Genomic DNA, 27,060 nt, shown 5'->3' on the forward strand with positions numbered 1-27,060 from the left:
GCCAACTTTATTGTTATACATCATGAAAACATTAGACAGAAATGTGATAAGGGATTCTAATTCTCAAACTTTAAGGCATCCTCTTTCTGTGGTATTTCCTTGCCGGAGAACCTAGGTAAATAGGAGTACCATTACAGCCTTACTTCTGCTTTGCTGACTTCCCGGATGTTTTGGAGAGTTTTCCATTAACACGCTTGTCTTCAATGAAAAGACGAGAGCAAAAATAAAATATTTCTAGACATGGTCATTTTTTATTTATTTAAATTTTATCACTCTGGTGAATTTACCTGGACATTTTCGAAGAAAACATCTTTTGAACTCCTCGTCTTTCAGTAAGCCCGGACACTTCTTGCCGTCATACTTGGGTTCAGGATTGTTACAAGCTCTGTGACGGTATCGATACTTCACTCCGTACCCACAGGTCTCGGAACAGTGCCGGAAGTGGCCCCAGCTACCCCATTCACTCCACTTCCCATCCACTGAAGCAAGTATGTGTCATGCATCTAAGTAGTAACTCTTGGTAAAGCATTTTAATCGTAAGGTGATGACTTTACTGCCATGATAGTGCTCGTGTAAGCATTAAGATCACAGGTTACCTAAACTTTTGGACGCGTCAAATAAAGGAGGGTTTTGCTGTGTTTACGTGGCATTTTCTATTATTTAATCAATTAACAATGTAAATCATTCATTAAAACATGAAATGCACCAATAAAAAAAACACGTTTCTGAAGGATTTCAATTTTGGGGTAGTATTTTTTCATGTGTTGAATGTTCAAGTAAAGGTTTGTAAATAGTGCAAAACTACAGGCCGTTCCGTAAGGAAAAGTTGTGGTGGATATGGGGTTTTAGCTGTATTAAAACATTTGTGATGGATATGGGGTTTTAGCAATATTAAAACATTTGTGGTGGATATGGGGTTTTAGCTGTATTCAAACATTTGCAAAACGTTTATAAAATTCTATAATAAATTATTTGGGATATTCTGTATGTCCTCACGTTTCAGAAACAGAAACTTGGAATACATAGAAGTTACTCACATCATGTGATACTTAAAAGTTGCTCACAGTACCAGCAGGCTAGCATTAGATTTGAATGACAAAAAATATAAGGTAATATGTACTTGGAATACCAAAAATACTGCACCTGGACAGTGATGAACGTTACATATATTGTAATCTTTTTCCTTGTCCTTTCCTTTGCACTTTTTTCCTCCATTGGAAGGTGGGGGGTTTGTGCAATATCGAACTTTATGTCTAAACTGCTGACCACTTCCGCACGTTTTGGAGCACGTCTTGTACGAGGTCCAGGCCCCCCATGCACTCCAACCACCGTCAACTGTAGAGGCATTGGTAAAACTCTAATTGTTTCTTATACCATCAATTCAATGGCTCAAATATTCAACTTCAATGAAATAAGGCAATGCATACCATAAAATATACGTCCATTTTTTATGAAAAACAACAAGGGTCTACGAATAAATCAGAAATTAAAAACACGTGGAAAAAGTCAAAATATGCATATGCGTAATTAGTATTGCATGCTTACCTTCACATTTCTGTACTAAACATTTTTTGTATCGCTTTGAGATGGAAGTCCCGGGACATGATTTCCCTCCACATCTAGGAGCGGGGTTAGAACAGGTTCTCTCTCTTGCCCACATTTGTTTTCCATTGCCGCACGATTTTGAGCATGTACCGATGGATTTCCAATGCCCCCAAGAACCCCAATTCCCATTAACTTAGAAAGAAAGATAGAAAACTCAACGACTCGAGAGATTTTGTGGATTTAAACTTTAGAATGGTCCAGTTTTGATTCTTCTAATTCTTCTAAATTAATTCTGGTAAGTTTATTTACGAATCAAAGGTGCGAGTCTGCGCCGATAAGTCAAATCGATTATATCTAGTCTAGGCTTGTAAGTAAGACAAAAATGCCCATATCAAACAATCTTGCATATTTCCAGATGTTTACAAGATTGCAAGATCTAGAGAAAACAAGAGATGTCTTTGTGAATTACCGATACCCCTGTATGGTAGCAAAGTCATTATGGTACCGAAAGAAAGGTCTTATCACAAGGAATACACACGTGAAATATGAAAGCCTTATTGCTAACCATTCACGCCTTTCTTTATGAACTAGGTTAAAGTTTTTCAAAAGTACGTCAAATGTCAAGGTAAAGGTCATGATGTAAAACATTTTGGTCTTGTCACAAGAAATATGAAAGCCCTAGTACTATATGTAAGCGTTCAACAGTTATGGCCAAGGTTAAATTTTTTAAAACAAACAATGGACGTGATTTCACATGCCTCTCAATCACTGCATACATTACCTATAGAGTTCACTGGTTTACAAGACCGTGTCGTCCACTGTCTGTTAGGACCACGACAAGAGCGTCCTCCGTTTAATGGACGAGGTCTGGTACAGGTCCTTAATCTGTACCGCGTTTGATGTCCGACGCATGAACTTCCATAACACGCTCCCCACCCCCTCCAGCCCCTCCATGCACTCCATCCCCCGTTCACTGAGAAGTGTTCATTTCAATTTTTATATATCTATGACGAGACTAAATAGACAATCTATACGAAGCATTCCATTACACACATACATCATGCTTACCTTTGCATTTTTTAGTGCACCATCTAGACTTTGATATCCAGTAATATCTGTGACAAGATAAGAAAAAATACGTGAATTCATAATGCAAAAATAAAATAGTAAAGCGTTATGCCAGTAAAATGGATAAAGAAAGGTTTGACATATGTAATTAGAGATAGCACAACCTCCAGTAAAGTCTTGGAAATCTAAACAGATCACATCGTCTTATCATTCTTATGACATTTAGAGGTTATTCAATTGTTGGACTTTCCATTTTCTTGTTGTACATGTACTTACTTGGTCCCAGATTTACACCTTCTCCGAAGCCAAAACCCACATTTCCTGTACGTGTATTTCTTTATTTTCGTCCATGATATACACCTTGTTATTCGTAATCCTGTCCGTGGATTACACCAAACTCTCCGTGAAGATCTGAAACAGAAATACGAAAAACCTGAAAACAAGGCCGATAAACCGGAAAAATGACTTTCGACTGTCTATTTTATTATTTTATTATTCCTCTGTTTCTTTTCCAGAATCGAATTCATTATAGACGTTCCAGATTACATATATGTACTATGAAAGGTGAAAATAACGAACAGTGATCAATCTCATAACTCTTATAAAGGTGAAGATAACGAATAGTGATCAATCTCATAACTATATATCTTTCAAAGATATAGTCCGGGAAAATTACTGCAATAGTCAATACAAGGGAAAATTCAAACGAATAAGTAACACCTTTATCAGTAACTAACTAGTAATGATATATTACCCGAAAAACGACGACGAATGTCAATACAAGGGAAAATTCAAACGAGTAACACCTTTATTAATAGCAAATTGTCACATAACTTATATCAACATTTGAAGGATTATCGCAGGAACAAATGTATACTTAAATGGCACAATGTAGTTCTACGTGCGATAGAAGCAGAGAACATTGACAATTTTCATGTTCCTTAGTTGATATGACTTGCCAAGTAGCCTTTGCTTGTTACTTGATAAAGGCAGTGAAAACAGGACAGTGATGAGAATTGAAAATATGTCATTTATTTTGAAAATGACGAAGTTATATAACAGAATAACTAGTGGGGGGTCAGAATGAGTCGAAAACAAAAATACAAGAACATATGTATCACAAAGGTATGATTATGCAATCTGACCCCCTACAAGACATAACGAAATAGAGCTGCCTGTAATCTATGGCATGTCAAACGTTGCAATATTTGATCTTTTCCATTTGTATTCTATATTTTCCATTTGCATTGTATAATTTTTCATTTGCATTGTAAAATTTCCATTTGTATTGTATAATTTTCCATTTGTATTCTATATTTTCCATTTGTATTGTATAATTTTCCATTTGTATTCTATATTTTCCATTTGTATTATATATTATTTTCGTTTGCATTGTATAATTTCCATTTGCAATGCAAAATCTTTCATTTGTATTGCATCCGAGGGATTGTTTATTTTGATTTGTTACGAAGGATTTCATTAGTTTAGGTCCCACTTATATTTAGCCGTCACCAGCTGCAGATGATGTACCACAAATAGACTTACTATGCTACATGTATGGGCACAGTGGCGTAGCATTGGGGGTACTTTAACGTGTCAACGCCTGTCGATATTCACCCAAAGTCAATAAAAGCGTGCAATTGAGGGTTTCAAAATCATGGTTTATCGATCATTCAAAATATATATGGTAACATGCGTTTATTAATGGTAAATATCTGTTGAACTCTCACCTCAAATTGTTTCAAGTTAGGTATGACAGATTTTTTTTTTTTACAGTAGGTCAAAGTATGGTATATTTTTCGAGATTTTTCTCACATGTAACCTTCGTTACTGAGTCCTTGACATGATAATATGTAAGATAAACATTAATTTTCCATGTATTATTCCATAACTTGTATTGGAATTGACTGAACATATATTTTTCTAATTTGCGAAAGACAATAAATACAGGTTTTCAAAGAAAATATTTAATCAACACAACAAGAAATTATCTGCTGTAAAAGTCAGCAATAAGATTTTAAGAGCGCAAAATAAACGACTAGATATCACTTTCAATATATTTGAAATGGCAGAAAATAAAATTGATTAACAAATATTCTCGAACAGTTCAATATGTATGAAACATGAAAACAAAAGACTAGCAATAGATATAGAACGATAGCTTTTTTGTATGTAAATGAAGTAGCGCTATAATTATATAACGTATGTTTCAACACTTACACAACAGTACATCCATGAACATATTATGCCAAAACGATGTCATCATCAGTTATTCTTTACAATTAATGTTGCAAAATTATAACATCACTTAATTCAATGGAAATACCAATTTTAATAGAAATATAACGTAGACAAGCAAAAAAATTTTACCAAATGTGTCTTTTCTTCTGAATTTGTTAATTTGCAATAAATATGCGATTAAAACAAAAGTAAAAGATTGATGTTTCGCTATATAAATGCTCATGATTCTTATAGAAATAACAGACACATATTTTGAAACCTGGATTGCTCTTTGTTATAATAAAGAATGTAAGTAACGTATGTTTCTTATTTTTCCTTTCATTACTATAAACACATCATTTCTATTCAAAAAATGGAAAGAAACATATTTACACATTTCTAACAATTTGTTTACAATAATAATATAAAGAAAATGTTTAATTTCCCAACATTTTGATTAAATGTAAACCGAATCTTATGTTTTTGTTGCTTATTTTGGAATACCTTTCCATAGAAACTGTAAGTATAATCCACCACGCGGTGTTATGAATGGATATTTAACGTGAACCTTAAGACATAAATGTCCCCTATTAATTTTGAGGTCAAAAGGACAACGGTTAAACTACTCTGGACATAAGCTATTGTCCGTTGAGAAGTCTTTCCTTGATAGACATCAAACTTGAAACACTGGTGCCCCCTTATGAATAGATGACCCCCATTGGATTTCAAGTCACAAGGTCAAAGGTCATACAAAATTATTCAAATGACCAGTTGCTTATAAGTATTTTGAGAGACAAAACTTGCATGTATCATTATGGTAGCCTTTGACCGGTAGTTAAACCTTTATTTTCACTGTCTTTACAGACATTCTACCTTTTCAGTATTGCCACAAGGGGAGCATATAATATTATTTCTAAAACATTTTTTCATGGTTGTTCTTATGTTTTAATGCCTTTTTTTTCCATGGTAGTTATTCTGTACTTCTGCTCTCACAAGCGCCAATTCTGAAAAAATAAATAAATAATTAAAAACAAGTAGAATAATATTACGTAACGGAATTTCTGATAACAGACAACACTCAGACAAAATATTTTTTAATGATTTCTCTATAAGATTGCATAGAACAGTCATCAGAGATAAATCCCATAATTTCTAAGATATATTATGAAAAGTTGCTGAATTCTAGAAAATTGATAAATGTAGAGTTGCATATTTACATGTATCATAAATAAGACAGTAGCAGAGAAAAACATGGCCTGTATTTCTTGCAGAGGATATCTGTATATGCTAGTGAATACGGGAACAATAACACATTTGTTTCTTCATAACATAGTTGATATTCAACAGACATATCGTTAATGATGATATTTTGTCAATATGTAGTTCAATATTTGATGTCTAATCAAGCATTTCATTAAGTAGCATACGTTACTTTGAGTAACGTATGTTACCAGCGTTCTATTCAATGTAAATCTTACACCAGAGGAATTTCGAGATATTTGGAATACGATATACATTCTTTGATATCAGAAGAACAAATTCAGACCAAAACATTCCATTTGCTTAATCAATATTGTATATCAAACATTGCAGTTGTTGTAACAGTACTTACCGTAAGAGAAAATTAATCCTAATTCTCAAAGTTTAACACGTATTGACTTTCAAACTCAAATGTTCATAGTAGATGTTCATGTCGTATACCACATCATGCAGACAGAGAGCAAAAATACGCGGGAAATTGTTATATCATTCCCTTTAATTAATTTCTCGGTAACGAATGTTACATCACGAATGTTACATCTTGACACGTTTGTCAAATTTGAGACCAACCAATGACTTCTGCAAAAGAAATGTTTATATTTTCATTCTCTGTACACTACGAGATTTTCATAAAAGGGGTAACATTTGCTCTGCAAATACGTTTTCATAAAAAGTTCACTGTATCGTATGTTACATTTCTAAAATCGAAATGCAAAATTTTGAGAATAATGATAACTTCTTCTCAATGCCATATCCAAATATCGCTTGATGAATATTTTCCCAAAGTTTTTGAATATTTTAGCGCCAAAATAGATCAAAAACATAAAGATAATACGAAATCTTTGTCCATACATTGGGTGTTTAATTGACCCTATGATCACATAATATAATCTGGCGACATGGAGTAATATATACACCACTGCTTAAAATCATACACAAAAGGTGTTCAACTTTTATTGAATGAAATTTTAGGAAATACAAATGATATTAACGCAATTAAAAACACGCTCTCAGATTTTTATATTTGCTTGTTCAATTTTAAAAATTGAGTCGGCGACAGTCACGTATGTTACAAAATTAGGGTATCTACGTTTCCTACCAAGTTTATAAGTAAAGGGGAAATAAAAATGTATACCATGCCTAGGGAGGCTATGGGTCCATGAATGTATAGCACACAAAATATATGATTTGATATAGCTTATCTTCTAATAAAGTGCCGGCGACATCGATTGCACGCTTTTATTGACTTTGAGTGATTTACATCTAAGGTTTGATGCAGCCATGACACGAGTAGAACTCGAACATGCAACTTCACGGTTACGAACCAAAGGGCATATCACTGAACTACCGCGATCGGTTCCATATAAGGACTAATTGAACATACATGTAGCTCGCAATGAGGAATCTTGCGCCGGAAGACCCCCTCCCTTCAGAAAAATGATATTTCATATATAGATGTCGAAAAAAGCATGCATGTACGTTTTATTTTGTCAGAACGCACTTGTTCCAGGGGCGGATCCAGGAATTGCGGTTACGGATAGGATTTTACTGATTTTATAGGGCTTGAAATATGTCATTTTTAAAAAAGTGAAATTAGTTAAATGACGCAAATTTTAAGGGTTTCTGGAAAAATTAAGTTCTCTCAATAAAACTTGTACTTCAAGAAATTAAAAGAATTTGTCATTTATTTCTCCGGGAATGGAAGAAATTATTGCTTCTTTTATTGTTTAATACATTTTTCTAAACAAGATACCAAGATTTACCTTAAATTTGGAAATTTTGAGGGGGGAGGGTCCGCCGGCTGCGCCCCCCTTAAATCCGCCACTGACTTCGCCCTTCCCCTGCAACCCCCCTTCCCCCTCCTCTAAGGCTTTGCACTGGACTCACTAGGGATCTTAAGACAGTCCCCAGACATCCAGCAGTTTACTGCATCGTTTCGTTCAGAATTATCTAGATCAGCCAGTGGTTAAATAGGAGACTAGTTTGAATATGCTGATCACATTAGACGCATAAAAGCGATCAATTAATGGGGGGGGGGGGGGGGGGATACTCTATTACACTTAGCAAATACGGTACATTCCCGCGAAACGTTACCTCTTCAACATCTCGCGCATGATTAATCCATTGAATAGTTGTAACAAACCAAACTCGATGTTAACAATTAGTGGGGACCCAAGGGCCGAATTAAGTCCCCCGAATCTACTGAATTCTGACTAAATAAAAATGTGCATGCTTTTCTGGACAGTTCTAGTTTTTTTTTTTAAAAATGATCGGGGGGGGGGGGGTCGCCATTACTAGAGCTAGCTAGCAGTACGTTTTTTAAAAAATAACTAGTCCAGGACCTGGCGGCCGTTTCACTAAGCGATCGTAGATCGACGCGCACGTATACGAGCGTTTCACGAAATCTATCGTAGTCGTAACACTTACGATTGCGATTTACGTCTGACTTTTTAGAACTCTTTTCTCTTTGGAGGTAGATTAAAAATTAATCCTACCATGGAAAGAATGGGAACCATTCATTATTTTCTCATGGTTTTAAACATATCCTTATCGTCTGCAGTAACCCATGCAAGTTGTCAACAAAAATAATGGAAATTTTGAGCCCGATCTCTAGTGTAACGTAAAGAAAATTCCTAGAATGTTTAAACAATTGATAGGATAATAGATGTTTTGCACACTCGGTGCCGCCATATTTAATTACCTAATTATATATGCGTGTCAAAGGTCATAGGGGAAAAAACGACGTAATCATGGACGCAGCCTTTTGACAAATCAACGATGTATGCTTTTCCCCCAAAAGTTTTTAATGATTTATCTCTTATATTATGATAGAATTTGTTTACATAATAGATAAAGATGACCAAAGGTTTACTTTAGCATATCTTTTATGGAAAAGTTCCTTTCTAGAATTTCTATGAGAAACTATTTATTGGCACTAAAGTTGCTTTTCGTACCCATTTTTGAAGATTCCATTTCATAATAAACAATCATTTTTACACTAAAAATCTTAATTCTGAATTGTACAAAAATGTAAAATTTCGATAATAGAGTCTACCCTTCTACCGACTACTGGACCCATTGTATTATGATGTTTTTAGGGGCAGGGGGGTATTCATTATTAATGGTAATTTTACAAAGAAAATAGATTATAATGCATTACAACAAATCACGGCAGTATTATCCAGGCACATCATAGCATCCCTTATCAAGGAGAGGGGGGGGGGGGGTACAAAATATAAATATTGACAACTACTACGATCTATACAGATAATATTTTTAAAAAGGAAATTTTACAAAAAAAAAAGGGGGGGGGGCGAGATTAAACGCACGACGACAAATTTTGAAAATCACTTGTAGTCTATATAGTTAGTGAAAGTCAGGAATAATTCGGGGCTTTTCCAACCCCCTTCTCTCCTTACACTCGTCAAATATACCTCCATCTCTTTACATTCGTCTAATACAAACCCTCCTTTCTTAGAATCGTCAAATCCCCTCCCTCCTTTTCCTTACACTTGTCTTACACACCCTTTCTCCTTATACTCGCAAAGAGAAGTCGGTTGTTTAAATCAGACTGCTGAAATTGGATAGACTAACAGTTGGGTAGTGGGTGGTGAATCTAAATTGCCTGGTTTATAATTAGTATCCTTATTATTTGCAATAAAGTTTCTAGCTTTAATATATATAGGCCTACATATGTTATACCTAAAAGTGAACTTTGAACTGGTCATTTGTCAAAGTTAGAGATAAATTAAATAATTGTGTAGACATCTCGGTTTTTTTTTTTTTTAATTGTCAGAAGCTTATAAGATTTAAAATCATACAAATGAAATATATCTCTCACTCTGTCTCATGGGCAAGTAGAAGAAATTTATAATTGGGAAAAGAATATCATGCGGATAGGAGCTCTAATATAAGCGCGACCGTCGTGCGAATATTGAAAATGATTGGCACGAAAATGATGCCGATAGACACTTTAAAAAACAACCAAACAACTCGTAAAACTTAATTCAATCCAAACTTCAAAATCCTTAATTGTGTGAGGGGTGACTTAATTCATAGGTTCAAACTTATTTACTACTCAGTACTGCATACCACAGAAGAGAGAGAGAAGGGGGAGGGGGTATGCCGATAAATCAAACGACTTTGTCATTTTAAAAGAAAAAAGACACATTGTCAATAAAATTATTGAACTGCTAACACTTCTCTATGCAATGTACTACTTCACTGGGTTAATTTTAGAGAGCTAATGACTGTAATTCGATAGAAAACATTGCAAGTGAAAGTAGCGAGCAGACATAAACAACCTACATGTATACTTCACCAGCTCAAATTAAACAAATGTGAATGAAACATTCTAATCTGCAACTCTCAGTGGTAACTTTAAAGTGTATTTTTTACGAATGTTATATTTTTATCATCTTACATGCTTAAACAAAGTATGTCTTACCCGTAAAATGTTGGTGAGCAGCCGTCGTCGTTCGCTGTTTCACATTGACAAAGGACCCGGATTTAAGATTTTTTTTTCCCTATGACCTTTTGACCTAGCATGACGTTAGAGTGTGCAAAACATCTATTGTTTTTTATGTAACTAAAAGTTTGGAAAAAATGATATAAGAAATGACAAAAGATTTACATTTTAGAATTTTAAATGTCAAGTAAGCTATGTTCAAAGGATTAAAAAAAAAAAATAAGAAAATGAAATGATATTGATAAAAAAAAAGATAATAAAGTGAAAATCAAATTGCACACAAGTAGGCCTATAGGAAATTTTATCCTGCATCAAACCATGGATATATACATGAACTCCGGCGTTTAAACATTGTTGTAAAATACGTTATAACACTAATGACATATCTATTCACTTATTTGTATAAGATTTAAAGAAATCATGGGCTCAATTTGTTCCTTAATTGACTTGAAATTTATTTTCCTCGTGCGTTTGTATTTTATATAAAAAAAAAATTCCGTTTAGGCATGTAAGCATATGCTAACTTCCATCTTTACGTGATGATGTATATTCCAGATCATTTATTGAAAATTATTATTGATATTGCACTGCCGGTGAAGGGCTGCAAAATTTGGGCCTATATTCGGCGCTTTACAGCCATTGAGCAGGGAGGGATCTTTATCGTGACACGGCCGGGACCTCAGTGTTTGCAGTCTCATCCGAAGAACCGCCCCATTTAGACGGCGCCTCTTAAGACAAGCAAGAGGTACTGAGGACCTATTCTAACCCGGATCCCCACGGGATTGCACTTTATAACAAGGGGTCGGAACCCCAAGGATCCGATAATGACCCATCCCTTTTCTGTGTATACATATAGGTCTAGGTTTGTATCTTATCTTATACAATTTTAACAATTAAAACATATAGGTCTAGGTTTGTATGTTTAATTTCTAACGACCTTCAAAAAACTACAGAAACGTTCCACTTGCAAAATTGGGATTATAACCCCTCTCCCATTACCAAATCATGTTATTATCATATTTTCCTTAAAATTTGTAATGTTTATCATTCGAATGTGCATGTATTATGCAGTTACTCAGTTGCATCAAAGGTATTGATCCGACGAAGAAAAAAAAATAAATAGCTGAGTACGTCAAATCGCAACGTCTCGGATTTAAATAAACTGTTTCTAAAGAAACTTAATTTCTGAACATGTTTATGAGAATTACTTGAATTCTGCCTAATGTTAAATATACATATGCACTAACGGTGATGCAGGCACATGTAGCAATAACCCCCACCCCCCTCCTCCCCATATTACTTTTCTAACAACCGTTATCGTTATCATTACATGCAAAGTTTGATATATGGACTACACACACACCCTCCTCACTTTTTAATGAACTCATTGCCTTTACATTTACTTCAGCAGACTGGTCACAGGGGCTAGGCCCGTTTTGGACCCGAACTCTGTGATACAATGAATTTACTATATCTGTGGTATCACAGAGCCCGGGCCCAAAACGGGCTTGACCCCTCACTCACCCCTGTGGCATTTCTGTGGTTGTGCGTAACAAAGAAGGACAACTTTGATATTGATTTAAGATTCGGTCTCGGACTGAACAATATTTTTGTGCAAAAGCAGACTGCAAGTCCTTCCTCCAAAGTATAAACAAACTCAGTCAGGTAAATACTACCACAAAATGATCTCAGGCGGGCCAGCATGGCGGCCATATTGCTCATTTACGTGCATGTAGGAGCACTTACGATAGCCCTAGACCACTCGTAGGGTTACGATCAATATTGATCGTAAATCGCAAATCGTAACTTTTAGTGAAACGGTCTTACGTGCTACGTTCACATTTAAGTCTACGTTTACGATCTACGATCGTTTAGTGAAACGGCCGCCAGTAATATATCGCTTGGTTTGTGGGCGAGAGGTCGTGAGTTCGAGAACCGTTACTGTCATTGCCACATCAAACCTAAGACATAAACAAAGACAGTGATTGCTCCTTTGCCAAACACTCGGCATTTAAAAGTGAGAATCACGGGTCTTTCCGTAATGACCTTAAAAACAGATATTCCGTATCGCTGCACAGGCGTTGGCACGATAAAGAACCGTCATTGCTACGGCCCTGTCATCGTCGGTTACCCACGGGTGCTTCTATTCGAGCGTGTATGGACTCAAAACCGTGGTTTGCGACGATGTGGCCCTAAGCACGTCTACATTTGTGGTACATCAGTAACGTTAACTAATGAAATCCTTCGTAACAAATCAAAATAAACATTCCCTGGATACAATACAAATGAAAAATTATACAATGCAAATGGAAAATATAGAATACAAATGAAAAATTATACAATACAAATGGAAATTATACAATGCAAATGTAAAATTATACAATGCAAATGGAAAATAAAGAATACAAATGGAAAATTATACAATACAAATGGAAAAGATCAAATATTGCAACGTTTGACATGCCATAGTAATCAAATAAGGTGGGTTTTACAAATAAAAAAGCTCACACATATCAAAGTAAGTGGCATAACAAAGGAGGATGTGGTGGGTATCATTGGTCATTCCTCTTTGTTTGCTTGGAGTGCAATGACTGCTTAAGTATTTGTGTACACAAGGAAAATTACTTGCACTCCAAGCAAACAAAGAGGAATGACCAAAGCGTCCTAACGGCGCGCTGTGATTAGTCATCCATGTACACTGTACATGTAATAGGCTAAGTACAGGGCCCTAAAACAAAACATTACATCATCTTAAGGTCGTACTCTACATCGTCATAATGGCTGACTTGCTTTAAAAACATGGATGAAAAAATCGATATCAGCAATATTTGACTTTTCCTTTTCCATTTAAATACCTAGCCGAGTAGCTCAGTAGGTTAGAATACCGACTGGTGACCTGTAGGTCGGAGGTTCGAGTCCATCAGGGGTTTTAATTTTTATTCAGATTACCTTCCACTAAAACTGTATTTTTTGACAAAATAAAGTAAATTTGAAAATTTTCAACTTCAAAATATTGTTATATATATCCTCCACTTTTCATCTACGTCAAATTTCTCTGGTGTAGCATACCTCCTTAAGTTTGCCTGATCGGAAATTTCCACCCAAGACAGCGATGATAAGAAACATACCAATATGAGGCACCCCCCCCCCAAAAAAAAAGGGGGGGGTTAAAACAGAAAAAAAATCCATACCCAACATCCATCAAACGTGAAAGATACAAATTTAACATGTTATACAAAACATATATTTACCTTATTTTACTTATCCACCAAAATATGTACAATAGAACATAAACAATTAACACGTTACATAAAAGTCATTATCTACCATAATTACACATTTTTTGTTTTCAGTCAAAACGTTTTCGACTGCCAAAAACGGTGTCAATGTTCTCTGCTTCTGTTGCACGGAGAACTGCCATTCTAGTATAGATTATTTTCTTTTAAAAATCCTTGAAATAATGATATAAGTTAATATGACAATTAGTTATTGATAAAAGTGTTACTTGTGTGAATTTTCCCTTATTATTGACTTTCGTCGCCCCTCCCCCCCCCCTTTTTTTTATAATTCTTTATTTTCTTCTATTCTGTAATATCAACACAAGTTGGCATATATGCATCAATCTTCAAGTTACAGGGAAAAAAATTATGAGAGAGAGAGAGAGAGAGAGAGAGAGAGAGAGAGAGAATAAATATATCAAGAGGCTGTTTCAATTGAATAAAAGGTTCCATCCATTCCAGGTTGTGTCAAATTTTGTTTTTTCACCATTTTGATAGAAGATGTATTTCAAGGTCTCATAGTTCTTTTTCAAATGAGATATCGCTACTACTATACTTAATGTCTTTTCTGTACACCTCATTGTATATATGTAGTACTTTAACCACAGAAAAAGTGTGTTTTGAATATATTTGTTTGAATCAAGAAATCCCAGCAAAAAGTTTCTTTTTGTAATAGATAACTGTAGATTTGTATTTTCTTCAACATATGTTTCCAAAGTATCCAAAAAAGATTGAACATTTACACATTCCCAGAAGAGGTGTTCCAATGTTTCTTCTTCCAATTTACAAAATGTACAGCTTTTTGTATCCTTCCTCTTAATTTTATGCAGGAAAGTGTTTGTAGCCAAAATTCTATTAATAAGTCTATATTGGAACCATCGAAATTTTGAATTTTTTGTTAACTTAAATGGTAACTTATAAATTGTTCTCCATTCACTTTCTTGAAGTCCAAATAGAGTGTTCCATTTTGTTTTACAGATTGGTTCAGTATCGTTATAGTTCAATGTATCATAAATATGTTTTGATTTCTTACAACATGACAATTTATAGATATTGGGTAAAATCAAGGGATTTTATACCTTAAATATAGCCCCTTCATTATTTTTTGTTTTCATCCATGCTTTTACTGCTTGTACTATACCCATAAATTCTAAAAAGATTAATATATACACAAGGATAAATGGATGAAAATTTTTCATATGTATAAAAAGTACCATCTTCATGTATGATATGATTTACATATTGTATGTTATACTCAAACAGATTTTTATTGAAATATGTTTTTTTACCTATCATAATCTTTGGATTAAAAAAAAGTGGTACATCACCTTTTGCCTTTTCTATAAGAAGGCTGTCTTTCTGAACTAAGTCTATCCAAGCATTAAAGACATCTATCCAAAAGACATTTTTGAGTGGTTTTTTTAATCTCATGTATATAATCTATTCCACATGTAGTTAATTTTGTCAAATCAAGCTTGGGAATGAAGAGTTCAAAGCCTTTATCTGTAAAGATTAATTGTCTCATCCAAAAAAAAATTTAAAGATGCAATAAAGGCTTTTATATTAATCATTCGTAAACCACCATTTTCATATGTTTATGTAATGATATCTTTCTTAATGTGGTGGCTAGGACCATTCCATACAAAGGAGTAAAAGAGTTTTTCTAATTCTTTACAAAAAGCATCAGACGGATTAGGAATAGACATCAGAATATGATTTAAAAGAGGTAGCACCAAAGTTTTAAGTACAGTTATCCTTCCTATTACTGTTAGATATCTTTTACTCCACTGGCTGATAATTGCCTTCATCTGTATCAGCTTTGGTTCATAATTCATTTTGGGAATATTTTGCAAGTCTACATCAAAGAGAATACCGAGTAAAGTAAATCTACTATTACCCCAAGAAAAAATTAGAGTTGAATATATTATTTCTGGACTAAATCTCTTAGTACCTATCCAGACTGCATGAGTTTTGGAGCAGTTAATACATAAACCTGATAGTTCAGAAAACTTGTTCAGTGTCCTTACAGTTTCTAGGAGAGATTCTCTACTACCGTCAAATATAACTGATGTATCATCTGCCAACTGAGATTTTTTTTTTTCAGTATTTCTAACAGTGATTCCTTTAATATTACTGTTTTTTCTTATCATAATTGCTAAAATTTCAGCACAAAATAGAAAAATATATGGTGACAAAGGATCGCCTTGTCTACAACCACGTTGTATATTGAAAGATTCAGAGACATAACCTCCTTGTATAACTGCGGATGTAATATTGTGATAAAATATTCTAATCCATTCTTTAATGGAAGGCCCAAAATTAAAATAGTGTAAATTACTTTGAATAAAATCCCATGATATCGTGTCAAAAGCTTTCTCAAAATCTAGAAGTAATAAAAGCCCAGGAATTTCTTCTTCTTCAGTAAACTGCAAAATGTCATATACATGTATCAACCGTGTATTTTCACCAATATATCTATTGCTAATGAAACCAGTTTGGTCTATATTTATAAGTTTACTAATATGTGTTTTTAATCTATTGGCAATAGAACCTGAAGCTATTTTATATACTGTGTTAAACAATGTTATTGGACGCGAGTTTTTAAGGTACTGTCTTGATTTTTCACCTTTTGGAAGTGTAGTGTTACACAATTCCGGATTTTTATGTTTGACCATTTTGGTTTTGTACTTTAGAAATTTACTCACCCGGATGTACGCCAAAAAGCACATGGGACAAATATGTTTTTATTTAGAAATAGGTGTTTGGCTCTGCACGGAGTAAGTATTTTGATGCATCCCTGATTTTATAACCTTAAATAATGTTCATTTAGTATGCATATTATCTGTCAGCTGTATTGTAGGTGATTTTAATGTAAAATTTCATGATTCTTACTTTGGTTATCAAGGACGCTGTGTATAACATGTATCAAAATGGCGTTTAATGTAATTTCATACCCTTTGCTATTATTTTGGGGCAATTTGTCTTATTATTGAAAACTGTTCCGACTGCTTTAGGAAACACATTTTTATGATATAACTGTATTGTTGTATTTTAAATGTACAATTTATTATTGTATTATTTGTTACAGTCTTGTACCCTCTCCGGGGGTTTTGGATCGCAATAAATAATTGCACAGTACAAGATCCTAATAGAACCAACTTCACGGATTCCCTGGAATTCTCATGATGGCATCCGGCGGTGTTTCTGAGAAAACAGAGCTGCGACAACAACGCTCGCTCACAGACAAAGGACTTGAGGTTTATGAAGGTCATGTTAAGAAATATAAACTTTCATTACATGAAATACAACAAACATTGGACTCTATCATTGCCTCGGCAGTATCTTATCCCCCTGTTGCAGTGATAAATGAACTTAAGCAACAATCTGAACATTATTTAAATGTTTACACTGAATTTTGTGACTATCTTGTCAGTGTACGATCAGAGCAAAGTGACACCGAGAAAAATAATGCATATTCCATGAAAGAAGTTTTGATGTCTTTTATTCATGACAAGATAAAAGAACTGGAGTGGAAATCAACACATGATCCACTTAAAACAGAGCACATGAAGAGTGAAAGTCTGGATAAAATAGTTCCTGTTTTTACTGAACCTAACATGAACAAACAGTCATCCCCCATTAGGAAGGAAAATTCTCATTCAAAGGCACAATCTATTAAGTCACGCTTAAGTGCCAAATCGAAACACTTGTCATCAACACATTCACATGTCAGCTCCCTGTATGTGAAACAAAAGGCCAAATTAGAGGAAGCTCGTGTTCGATTAAAATTTGCTGAAAAGGAAGCTGATATTCTTAGAGAACAAGCAAATCTGAATGCCAAACTAAAGATTCTTGAAAGTGAAAGGCAGTTAGAAGAATGTGCGCAAGGTCTTAGTGCAATGGATGAATTTCTCGATGTGGCAGATTCGAATTCAAGTGTGAGTGACCCTGAATTATCAAATACTGTTAAAACGCGAACTAGACAGTATGTACATGATGTCCAGTTACAGGATCATGAACATTTATCTCAAACAAACATTTCACAAATTCGAGTACCAGTTCTCGCGGATCACCCTGTTAATGAATACAAGACTCTGAATGATTGTGCTCTAGATATGAATGCCAACAGAGTTCTGCCGAAAAATGATACTCCTCTCAACCCTGAAGCTACACCATTTGTGAAGAGGGAGGAAAATATCTGCATCGAGTTTTCGAAATATATTGTGAAAAAAGATATGCTGCTGAAAAGAATCCATGATTTTGATGATAGACCTGAATCATTTGGTTCCTGGAAAAAAACATTCCGAGATGTAGTGAGTGAACTCAACCTTAGTGCAGCAGAGGAAGTAGATCTGCTTATTCGTTACTTAGGACCAGAGTCAAAGAAGTCAGCAATAACTATTCGCTCTGCAAATTACAGTGACCCAAATTGTGCTAAAGACAGAATTTGGCAGAGATTGTCAGATCGTTATGCGCGACCTGAGATGGTCGAATCTTCCGTCAAACAGAAACTGTTATCTTTTCCGAAAATTACAAACAAAGACTTCAAGCGTCTGTATGAACTTGTTGATATTGTGGTAGAGATTGACTCACTGAAGAATGAGGATCAATTCAAAAACTTATTTGCATCATATGACTCATCAGCAGGAGTTAATTTGATTGTAGCTAAGCTTCCATATCAGTTGCAAGAGAGGTGGACTACAGAGGCTAGTAGATACAAGGAGGAAAATGATACAGCATACCCACCATTTCACGTGTTTGTGACTTTTCTGGAAAAGATGGCTAGACGAAAAAATGATCCTTCATTTGCATTTGAGGACTCATACAAATCGAAACAAGTGAAAAGTGAATATGGTACACGCCCCATCTCTGTAAGCGTGAAAAAAGTTGACATACCTACAGAACAGGAAGTCAAAGGACCACTATGCCCCTTGCATAAAACATCTCATAGCCTAAATAAGTGCTTCCAATTTCGTCAAAAACCAATACAGGAGCGGAAGGAATTTCTCTCCAGTAAAGGACTGTGCTTCAAGTGTTGCGGCCACAAGCCTCACTTAGCAAAACACTGTCGTTCAACTGTGAAATGTGGTATATGTAAGTCTACTCATCCGACAGCCTTACATGAGGACAGGATTCAGTTTATGGAACCACTGGAACATGAAGTGACCACAAGGTGTACAACCTTATCAGGATCAAGCAGATCATGTGCCAAAACATTACTTGCTCGAGTTTACCAAGATGGACAGCGAGACCGTGCTCTTGAATTATATGTGATAATCGATGAACAGAGTAATCGTTCATTAGCGAGATCATCACTCTTTGATCATTTTGGAATATCAGGACCTGAATTGCCATATTCTCTTTCATCTTGCTCTGGATTGTCAACAGAGTATGGCCGTAGGTGCTCTAACCTTATCATTGAGTCATTCGATTCATCATGTAAGATGAAACTACCCACGCTTATTGAGTGTGATCAGATACCGGATCAAAGAGATGAAATCCCCTCGCCATCAGCAGCAAAAGTACATTCACATCTAAGTGACTTAGCGGACGCTATAACACCTATAAGAGATGAATCCCAGATACTCTTGCTTTTAGGACGAGACTTGCTGCCTGCACACCACATTCTTGAACAGAGACTAGGGCCTATTCATGCACCATTTGCACAAAGACTTCGGCTAGGCTGGGTCATAATTGGCGATGTGTGTCTAGGTACAAGCCACAAACCAGATGAAATATCTGTTATGAAAACTTTCACATTGAAGGATGGACGAACGACAATGTTTCAACCCTGCATGAGTAACATGCATGTTGCAAATGATCACATCTTTGAGAAAAGAAAGGATGATGATACTCCAGGTCTTTCATATGAAGACAAGCAATTTTTAGAAATTATGGACAAGAAAATGTACAAAGGTCAGGACGGATGTTGGACAGCTCCATTGCCTTTCCGGCAAAACCGTCAATATCTTCCTAACAATAAGCCACAAGCAATGAAAAGAGCTCGCATGTTGGATGCAAATTTGTGTCGAAACCCTGAAAAAATGAAACACGCTGTAGGCTTTATGAAGAAAATTCTTTATTGCGAACATGCTGAAAAAGCACCAGAATTGCATGCCAGTACTGAATGTTGGTATTTACCACTTTTCGCTGTGTATCATCCCAAAAAACCTGGGAATATTCGCTGCGTATTTGACTCATCTGCAAAATATGGAGGCGTCAGTCTTAATGATGTTCTTTTAACAGGACCAGATTTAGTGAACTCACTCCTAGGAATTCTTCTGCGATTTAGACAAGGCCCTGTGGCGATAACAGCTGATATAGAGCAAATGTTCTATCGCTTCTCTGTCCCCGATGACCATCGTAACTACCTTAGGTTCATGTGGTACAAGGACAATGAACCAAGTCAGGAGATGATAGAGTACCGTATGACAAGACATGTGTTCGGCAACAGTCCTTCGCCGGCAGTGGCAACATTTGGACTCCGCAAATGTGTATCTACAGCAGATGAAGATGTGAAAAGCTTTGTTCTCAACAACTTTTACGTTGACGATGCTTTAATGTCTGTAGACACCTGTGAAGAAGCCATTAGTATACTCTCTCGTACTCAGACTATCTTGAAGGAGGAAGGAAACATTCGGTTGCACAAAGTATCATCAAATTCTCTTAATGTGATCAAGTCCTTCCCTACGGAAGACCTTGCCAAGGAGGTCATCGACATTAATCTAGACTTAAGTGAGGCATCCTTACATCGTAGCTTAGGAGTAAGTTGGGACGTATTCAAAGACTCTTTCACTTTTCGAGTATATTGCAATGACAGACCATTCACAAAAAGGGGTCTATTAGCTACTATCAACAGTTTATACGACCCTATTGGGTTTGTGTCACCCGTGACTATCGGAGGGAAGTTCATTCTCCAAGATGTTATGTCTACAGTAACCGACTGGGATGAACCACTTTCTCAGGAGTTCTCTACACGTTGGAGGGACTGGAAGGAATCGCTAATAAACCTTGAATCAGTCGTCATACCTAGATGTTACGCTAATCTTGTGTCCAATCAGGTCACCCGCAGAGAACTACATGTATTCTCCGATGCATCTTCTAGGGCTATAGGTGCAGTAGCTTACCTCAGAATTTTTGACGTTAATGGAGACCATCACATAAGTTTTGTACTTGGCAAGTCCAGAGTAGCGCCCACACATGGTCATACCATTCCGCGCTTAGAATTATGTGCGGCAGTACTTGCATGCAATATCAAGGATACTGTTACTCAGCACTTGTCACTTGACCTTGACTCCACGACTATGTACACGGACAGTAAAATTGTGTTGGGATATATAAATAACGAACGTCGTCGTTTTTATGTCTACGTCAGTAATCGTGTGGATATGATCCGTCAGTCAACATCTCCAAACCAATGGACTTATATATCATCAGAAGAAAATCCAGCCGATATTGCCACACGATCTATTGCTGCAACCGACATTACCCAATGTGCTTGGATCCAAGGACCTACGTTTTTACATGACATCAGTTCAGCTGTGACATCTGCCATAGACTATCAGTTGATTGATCCAAGTTCTGATATCGAAGTCAGACCCTTGATAAATGCTTCTAAAACCACTTGCGCTTCACAAAACACTCTAGGTGTTCACCGCTTTGAAAGATTTTCCGATCTCTATGCACTTCTTCGTGCAATTGCTCATTTGAAACGATTGGCTAAGTATTTCTCAAATTCACTTGAACAATCCAAACCATTTGGATCAACACTTACAAGCCATGAACTGTTAGAAGCAGAGATATTTGTGTTGAAAGAAGTTCAATGGTCATGTTTTTCTAAGGAAATTAGTGCTCTTAAGGAGGGGAGGAATATCCCAAAGTCAAGTGCTATTCTTCCACTTACCCCAATTCTAGATGACAATGGTATATTGCGCGTGGGAGGACGTTTAAAACGTTATAAAGCAGCAGATGCATTAGACTTTCATCCAGTCATAATTCCAAGAAAGCACCACATTGGAGAGCTTATCATTCGTCATTGTCACGAAGGTGTTCAACACCAAGGACGTCACCTCACGGAAGGTAAAATTCGAACATCAGGATACTGGATCATAGGAATGAAACGACAAGTTACTTCCCACATATATCGATGCATTTTATGCAGAAAACTCAGGGGAAGATTTGGTGAACAAGTTATGGCAGATTTACCAGAGGAGAGAATTACGCCTTCACCACCATTCACTTTCGTGGGTGTGAACACCTTTGGCCCATGGACTGTTGTTGTCAGACGTTCTAGGGGTGGTCAGCTCAATCCGAAGAGATGGGGAATAATATTCACCTGCCTTGTGTGTCGTGCTATACACATTGAAGTGGTAGAAGAACTTAGTAGCTCTTCATTTATAAACGCAGCTAGAAGGTTTATAGCAATAAGAGGCCCAGTTCGACAATTTCGATCAGATCGAGGGACCAACTTTGTTGGAGCTGCTCAAGAAATGGGGATAGATTCTATTTTTGTAGAGGACCCTTCTGTGAGAACATTCTTAAACCAAAACCGTGTGACATGGGTTTTTAACCCTCCCCATGCTTCACATTTTGGAGGAGCGTGGGAAAGGATGATCGGGACAACCAGAAGAATTTTGGATGCAATGTTATTGCGCACCAACTCCAAAGGAATCACTCATGAGATACTTACTACGTTCATGGCAGAAGTATGTTCCATCATTAATTCAAGGCCCATAATTCCTGTTTCGTCAGATCCTGAGGATTCCACCGTACTGACACCCAACATTCTGCTCACACAGAAGATAGATTCTCTTCCTAATGACCTACCTGAACTTAATATCAAAGATGCGTATCGCGCCCAATGGAAACATGTTGTTTATCTTGCACAGGAGTTCTGGAAAAAGTGGCGTGAGCAATATCTTTCCGGACTTCAAGTCAAACGCAAATGGACATCTGTTGAAAGCGACCTTAAAGTAGGGGATATAGTTCTTATGCGAGATGACCAAGCACACAGAAATAGTTGGCCCATAGCTATCGTCGAGCAAATTTACCCCAGTGAGGACAATCGTGTACGGAAAGTCCAAATTCGTATTGGAAAGGACAGGAAAACATATATTCGTCCAATTCATCAACTTGTGCTGTTACTTTCTCAGTGACTCAATAAAGTCATTTTGAACAGTTGATGTTTGTAAAAATTTGCAAGTATTTGAATTGTCAGACTTATGATGACTTTTTTGTAAATTAATTTTCCTTTTTAAATGTGGGACACAATTTTTGTCATTTTAATTGTGTCTTAATTCTCTGTATGGAATATTCTTTTCTTGGTAAACCTTTAAATAATAGTGATTTTTAGTAAAATCAGGAGGGGAGTGTAGTGTTACACAATTCCGGATTTTTATGTTTGACCATTTTGGTTTTGTACTTTAGAAATTTACTCACCCGGATGTACGCCAAAAAGCACATGGGACAAATATGTTTTTATTTAGAAATAGGTGTTTGGCTCTGCACGGAGTAAGTATTTTGATGCATCCCTGATTTTATAACCTTAAATAATGTTCATTTAGTATGCATATTATCTGTCAGCTGTATTGTAGGTGATTTTAATGTAAAATTTCATGATTCTTACTTTGGTTATCAAGGACGCTGTGTATAACATGTATCAAAATGGCGTTTAATGTAATTTCATACCCTTTGCTATTATTTTGGGGCAATTTGTCTTATTATTGAAAACTGTTCCGACTGCTTTAGGAAACACATTTTTATGATATAACTGTATTGTTGTATTTTAAATGTACAATTTATTATTGTATTATTTGTTACAGTCTTGTACCCTCTCCGGGGGTTTTGGATCGCAATAAATAATTGCACAGGAAGCAAAGTTATGATACCATGTCTCTGTGTAATAGATAAAGTTTATTTTCATAAGCATAGTTAAGTGACCTCACTACAAAGTTTCTAATTTGTTTCCAAAATACTTTTAAAAAACTCAGCTGAGAAACCATCAGAACCTGGCGATTTGTTAGATTTCATGTTTCTAAGAGTTTTAGAGACTTCTTGTAATGTAAATTTGCCTTCTAATTCTAATGACTCTTTGTGTGTTAATTTTGGAATATCATTAAAATCGAACATCTCATCTAAATCTTCAATGTTTTTATTATTGTCAGGATTAGCATATAGATTTTGATAAAAAAAAAAAAAACTTTGTTTCTTTCAAAATTTTAAGTTGTTCTACTATTATATTCCCATCATCAATTTCTAGTTTGGGAATTATTTTACTTGTAAAATTTCTAGATTCTAGAGAACAAAAATAATGTGTGGGTTTCTCCCCCTCTTCTAGCCAGTTAGCTCTACTTCTTCTGTACTGCCCTTGTAATTTATGTTTTCTTAAATTTTCTAAATTTTGTTTTTTTTATTTCTAAATTGGCCAAATTTCCTTCAGATGTATGTTCCTCGAGGGTTTTTATTTCTTCGATTAAGGTTTTTTCCTCTGTAGATTTTTTTTTCTTCAAAAATGTTGAATATGATATGCGTTTCCCTCTAATCTCCATCAGTAAAGTTTCCAAGAATAACTGATCATTTATTGTGAAAAAAAATATCTTTATCTGGAATGTTGTCTATGGACTCAATATTGTAGATTGGTACAGCATACTGTTTCCGCACTTTCTGTATAACATCATTTATACAATCCACATAACCTTTATCACCCAAAAGAGAATTATTAAATTTCCAATAGCCTCTTCCTTTCTGAAAATCATTGAAAGAAATTGACAACAATATCATGGAATGGTCAGATCTGTAACTTGGTTCGATTGAACATTTATTTAAACCAGGTAGCAATGTCTCTGATAAAAGAAAAAAATCAAATCTACTTTGCTTAAAGGGTCTTTTCTTACGCCAAGAATAACGTCGTTGTTTCATGTAATTGTCTAAATGGATCAATATAGCCATTACATTCCATTAGTTCTAAAACTTTGCTCCTAGCTTTAGGATTATTTATTGTGTTGTAATTGTAACAGTCAAGTTCAGTGTTTAAGACAATGTTGAAATCACCACACCATATAATATTATAACAATTCAGCTCTTCAATGCAAGCTTGAATATTTTCAAAGAAATCAGGTGTGTCTGAATTTGGACCGTATATAGTACAGAGTATAATCTCATGATTTTCTATAAGTGCTTTAAGGATATGAAAATTCCCAGTACTGTCCCCCTTTTCCTTGATGACTTTAAAATTAAAATTATTATTTATAAGGATAGCAACCCTTCTTGAATTTGTTGTGAAGGAGCTGAAATAACATTGGAATCCCCATTGGTTTTTTACCTCTTTTTCTGAATCTATTGAGAAATGAGTATCCTGTAGACAATAAATATTATAATTCAAATTTTTAAGATAATTTAAGACATCTCTGCGTTTAGCGATATCTCCCAAACCTTGACAATTAACTGATAAAATGTTTATAGCCATTAGAATATGATGAAATGATAGTATAACGACACGATCTGGAACGGATGATCCTACATGTATTTAAAATAGTTGAAATTTTTTGTGAACATGCCAACTCAATGTAGTCAATATATAGACACTGACAGAAAGAAAAGAAAGGAACGTCGCCCCTTTTCCGGATAATAGATCATGCCTTAGTCACGTGATTCGCCATCGAGATATAAAGCTGATAGAGTTAGCCTTGTTTATAAAGCTGATTGATGTTTTTAAAATCAAAATAAGACTTTTGCCGTCGGTAAAGTTAACATACAATGAAATCATATCAAACAGCCAAACAATTTTCTTTTTTTTTTTTTTTTTTTTTTTTTCTTTTTTTGTGTAAAATAATACCATGCTTTTATATTTTAAAAATCTTTAATATAAAGAAAAAGAACTTCGAAGTTGAAACTTTGCAAAGAGGATTCAAATGTGAAGGATGATACAAAAATATCTAAAAGCTTCAAATGATTTGTAATTGATCCACTTTTATTAATCGAGGAACCATAATACCTCATTTTACCATGCAAAGTTAATCTCGGCTGAGATTCGGCTTGGCTGAATATTTGGACTGACGCCTTCATCGAATCTCGGAGCAGTCCTTCATAATTCGTGTCTGGAAATTTACTTTCAGCTTCAGCCGGTTCTAGCAATTAATGTGCACTTAGGTGACACTGCTGTTCGATTCAAATAAGTGATTGGACTGTTAAATTAACTCTCTTTTACTATTAATGCTGTATTACTTACCGTCTAAATATGTAAATTCCATAAAGTAAGCCATCAAAAAAATTTCCGTTCAAATGAAGACTTCTATGACGCAATATTTTATCTCCCAAAATTGAAGAGTTCCTATAGTTTGTTTTTTGAATTAGCGAAATCCGAGTAGGTATGTAGAGATACGATGTATCAGTAACTAGATAAAGCAGACTATAGGAACTCTTCAATTCCAGGAGATAAAATATTGTGCCATGGAAATCTTCATTTGAATGGAAAATGTAGTGCCTGTTTTCATTTTGGGATGTTTATGTCCAAATGGTAAGTAATACAACATTAATAGTGATAAAGAGTTAGTATAACAGCCAAATTACTTATTTGAAGCGAACAGCAGTGTCACCTAAGTGCACATTAATTGCTAGAAGTGGCCGAAGCTGAAAGTAAATTTCCAGACATAAATTATGAAGGACTGCTCTGAGATTCTGTGAAGGCGTCAGTCCAAATATTCAGTCGAGCCGAATCTCAACCGAGATTACATGCAAAGTATAGTATGCTTACTATTGTATTAACAACTTTCATTTTTATCACCTGTTTATTTCTAATTAAATGACGTAGCACACATTTTAAAGTATTTAGTATTATACGTAGTCGAGGAACAAAGGAATTCTTTCTTCTAACTTTTCACTACAATGGTAAAAACCCTACCTCTTTTCAGTTTCCGATCCTCCCTCAAAATCGGCATTGGAATAGGAAAGGAAAAAGATTACAATTATCAGTTCAATGAGAATGAAGTTCTTCCTCATACTGAAGCGAATTCATCAGAATACAGAGACATGCAGGTTTTATACCATAGAGTTTTATAGATATTTTATAATCATGTCATAAACTGGAAACATACTATACGAAGAGACTCTCTAAATATGAGTGTTTACGATTGATTATGTGTCCGAAATTGCGCATTTCTATAAAAATCAAAGGGGTGACAGATCTAGTGCTATAAACATTGCACAAAAAGTCACATGTACATA

At 35.3% G+C, this 27,060-nt stretch overlaps 1 protein-coding gene across 1 annotated transcript; it reads right to left on the bottom strand.

Annotated features, from left to right (window-relative positions):
* LOC130053223 (coadhesin-like) lies at positions 1-26,845 on the bottom strand. Its single transcript, XM_056160010.1, has 8 exons — positions 26,738-26,845; positions 2,890-3,024; positions 2,614-2,660; positions 2,327-2,518; positions 1,546-1,737; positions 1,144-1,335; positions 288-479; positions 1-198 (listed from the first exon to the last, which is right to left on the bottom strand). Exons 1-8 carry the CDS (start codon positions 26,833-26,835, stop codon positions 140-142), a joined length of 1,107 nt encoding a protein of 368 aa, XP_056015985.1. The 5' UTR covers positions 26,836-26,845; the 3' UTR covers positions 1-139.
* Between the last annotated feature and the right edge of the window lie 215 nt (positions 26,846-27,060).

Source organism: Ostrea edulis, chromosome 3 (genome assembly GCF_947568905.1).
Source record: "Ostrea edulis chromosome 3, xbOstEdul1.1, whole genome shotgun sequence".
NCBI lineage: Eukaryota > Metazoa > Mollusca > Bivalvia > Ostreida > Ostreidae > Ostrea > Ostrea edulis.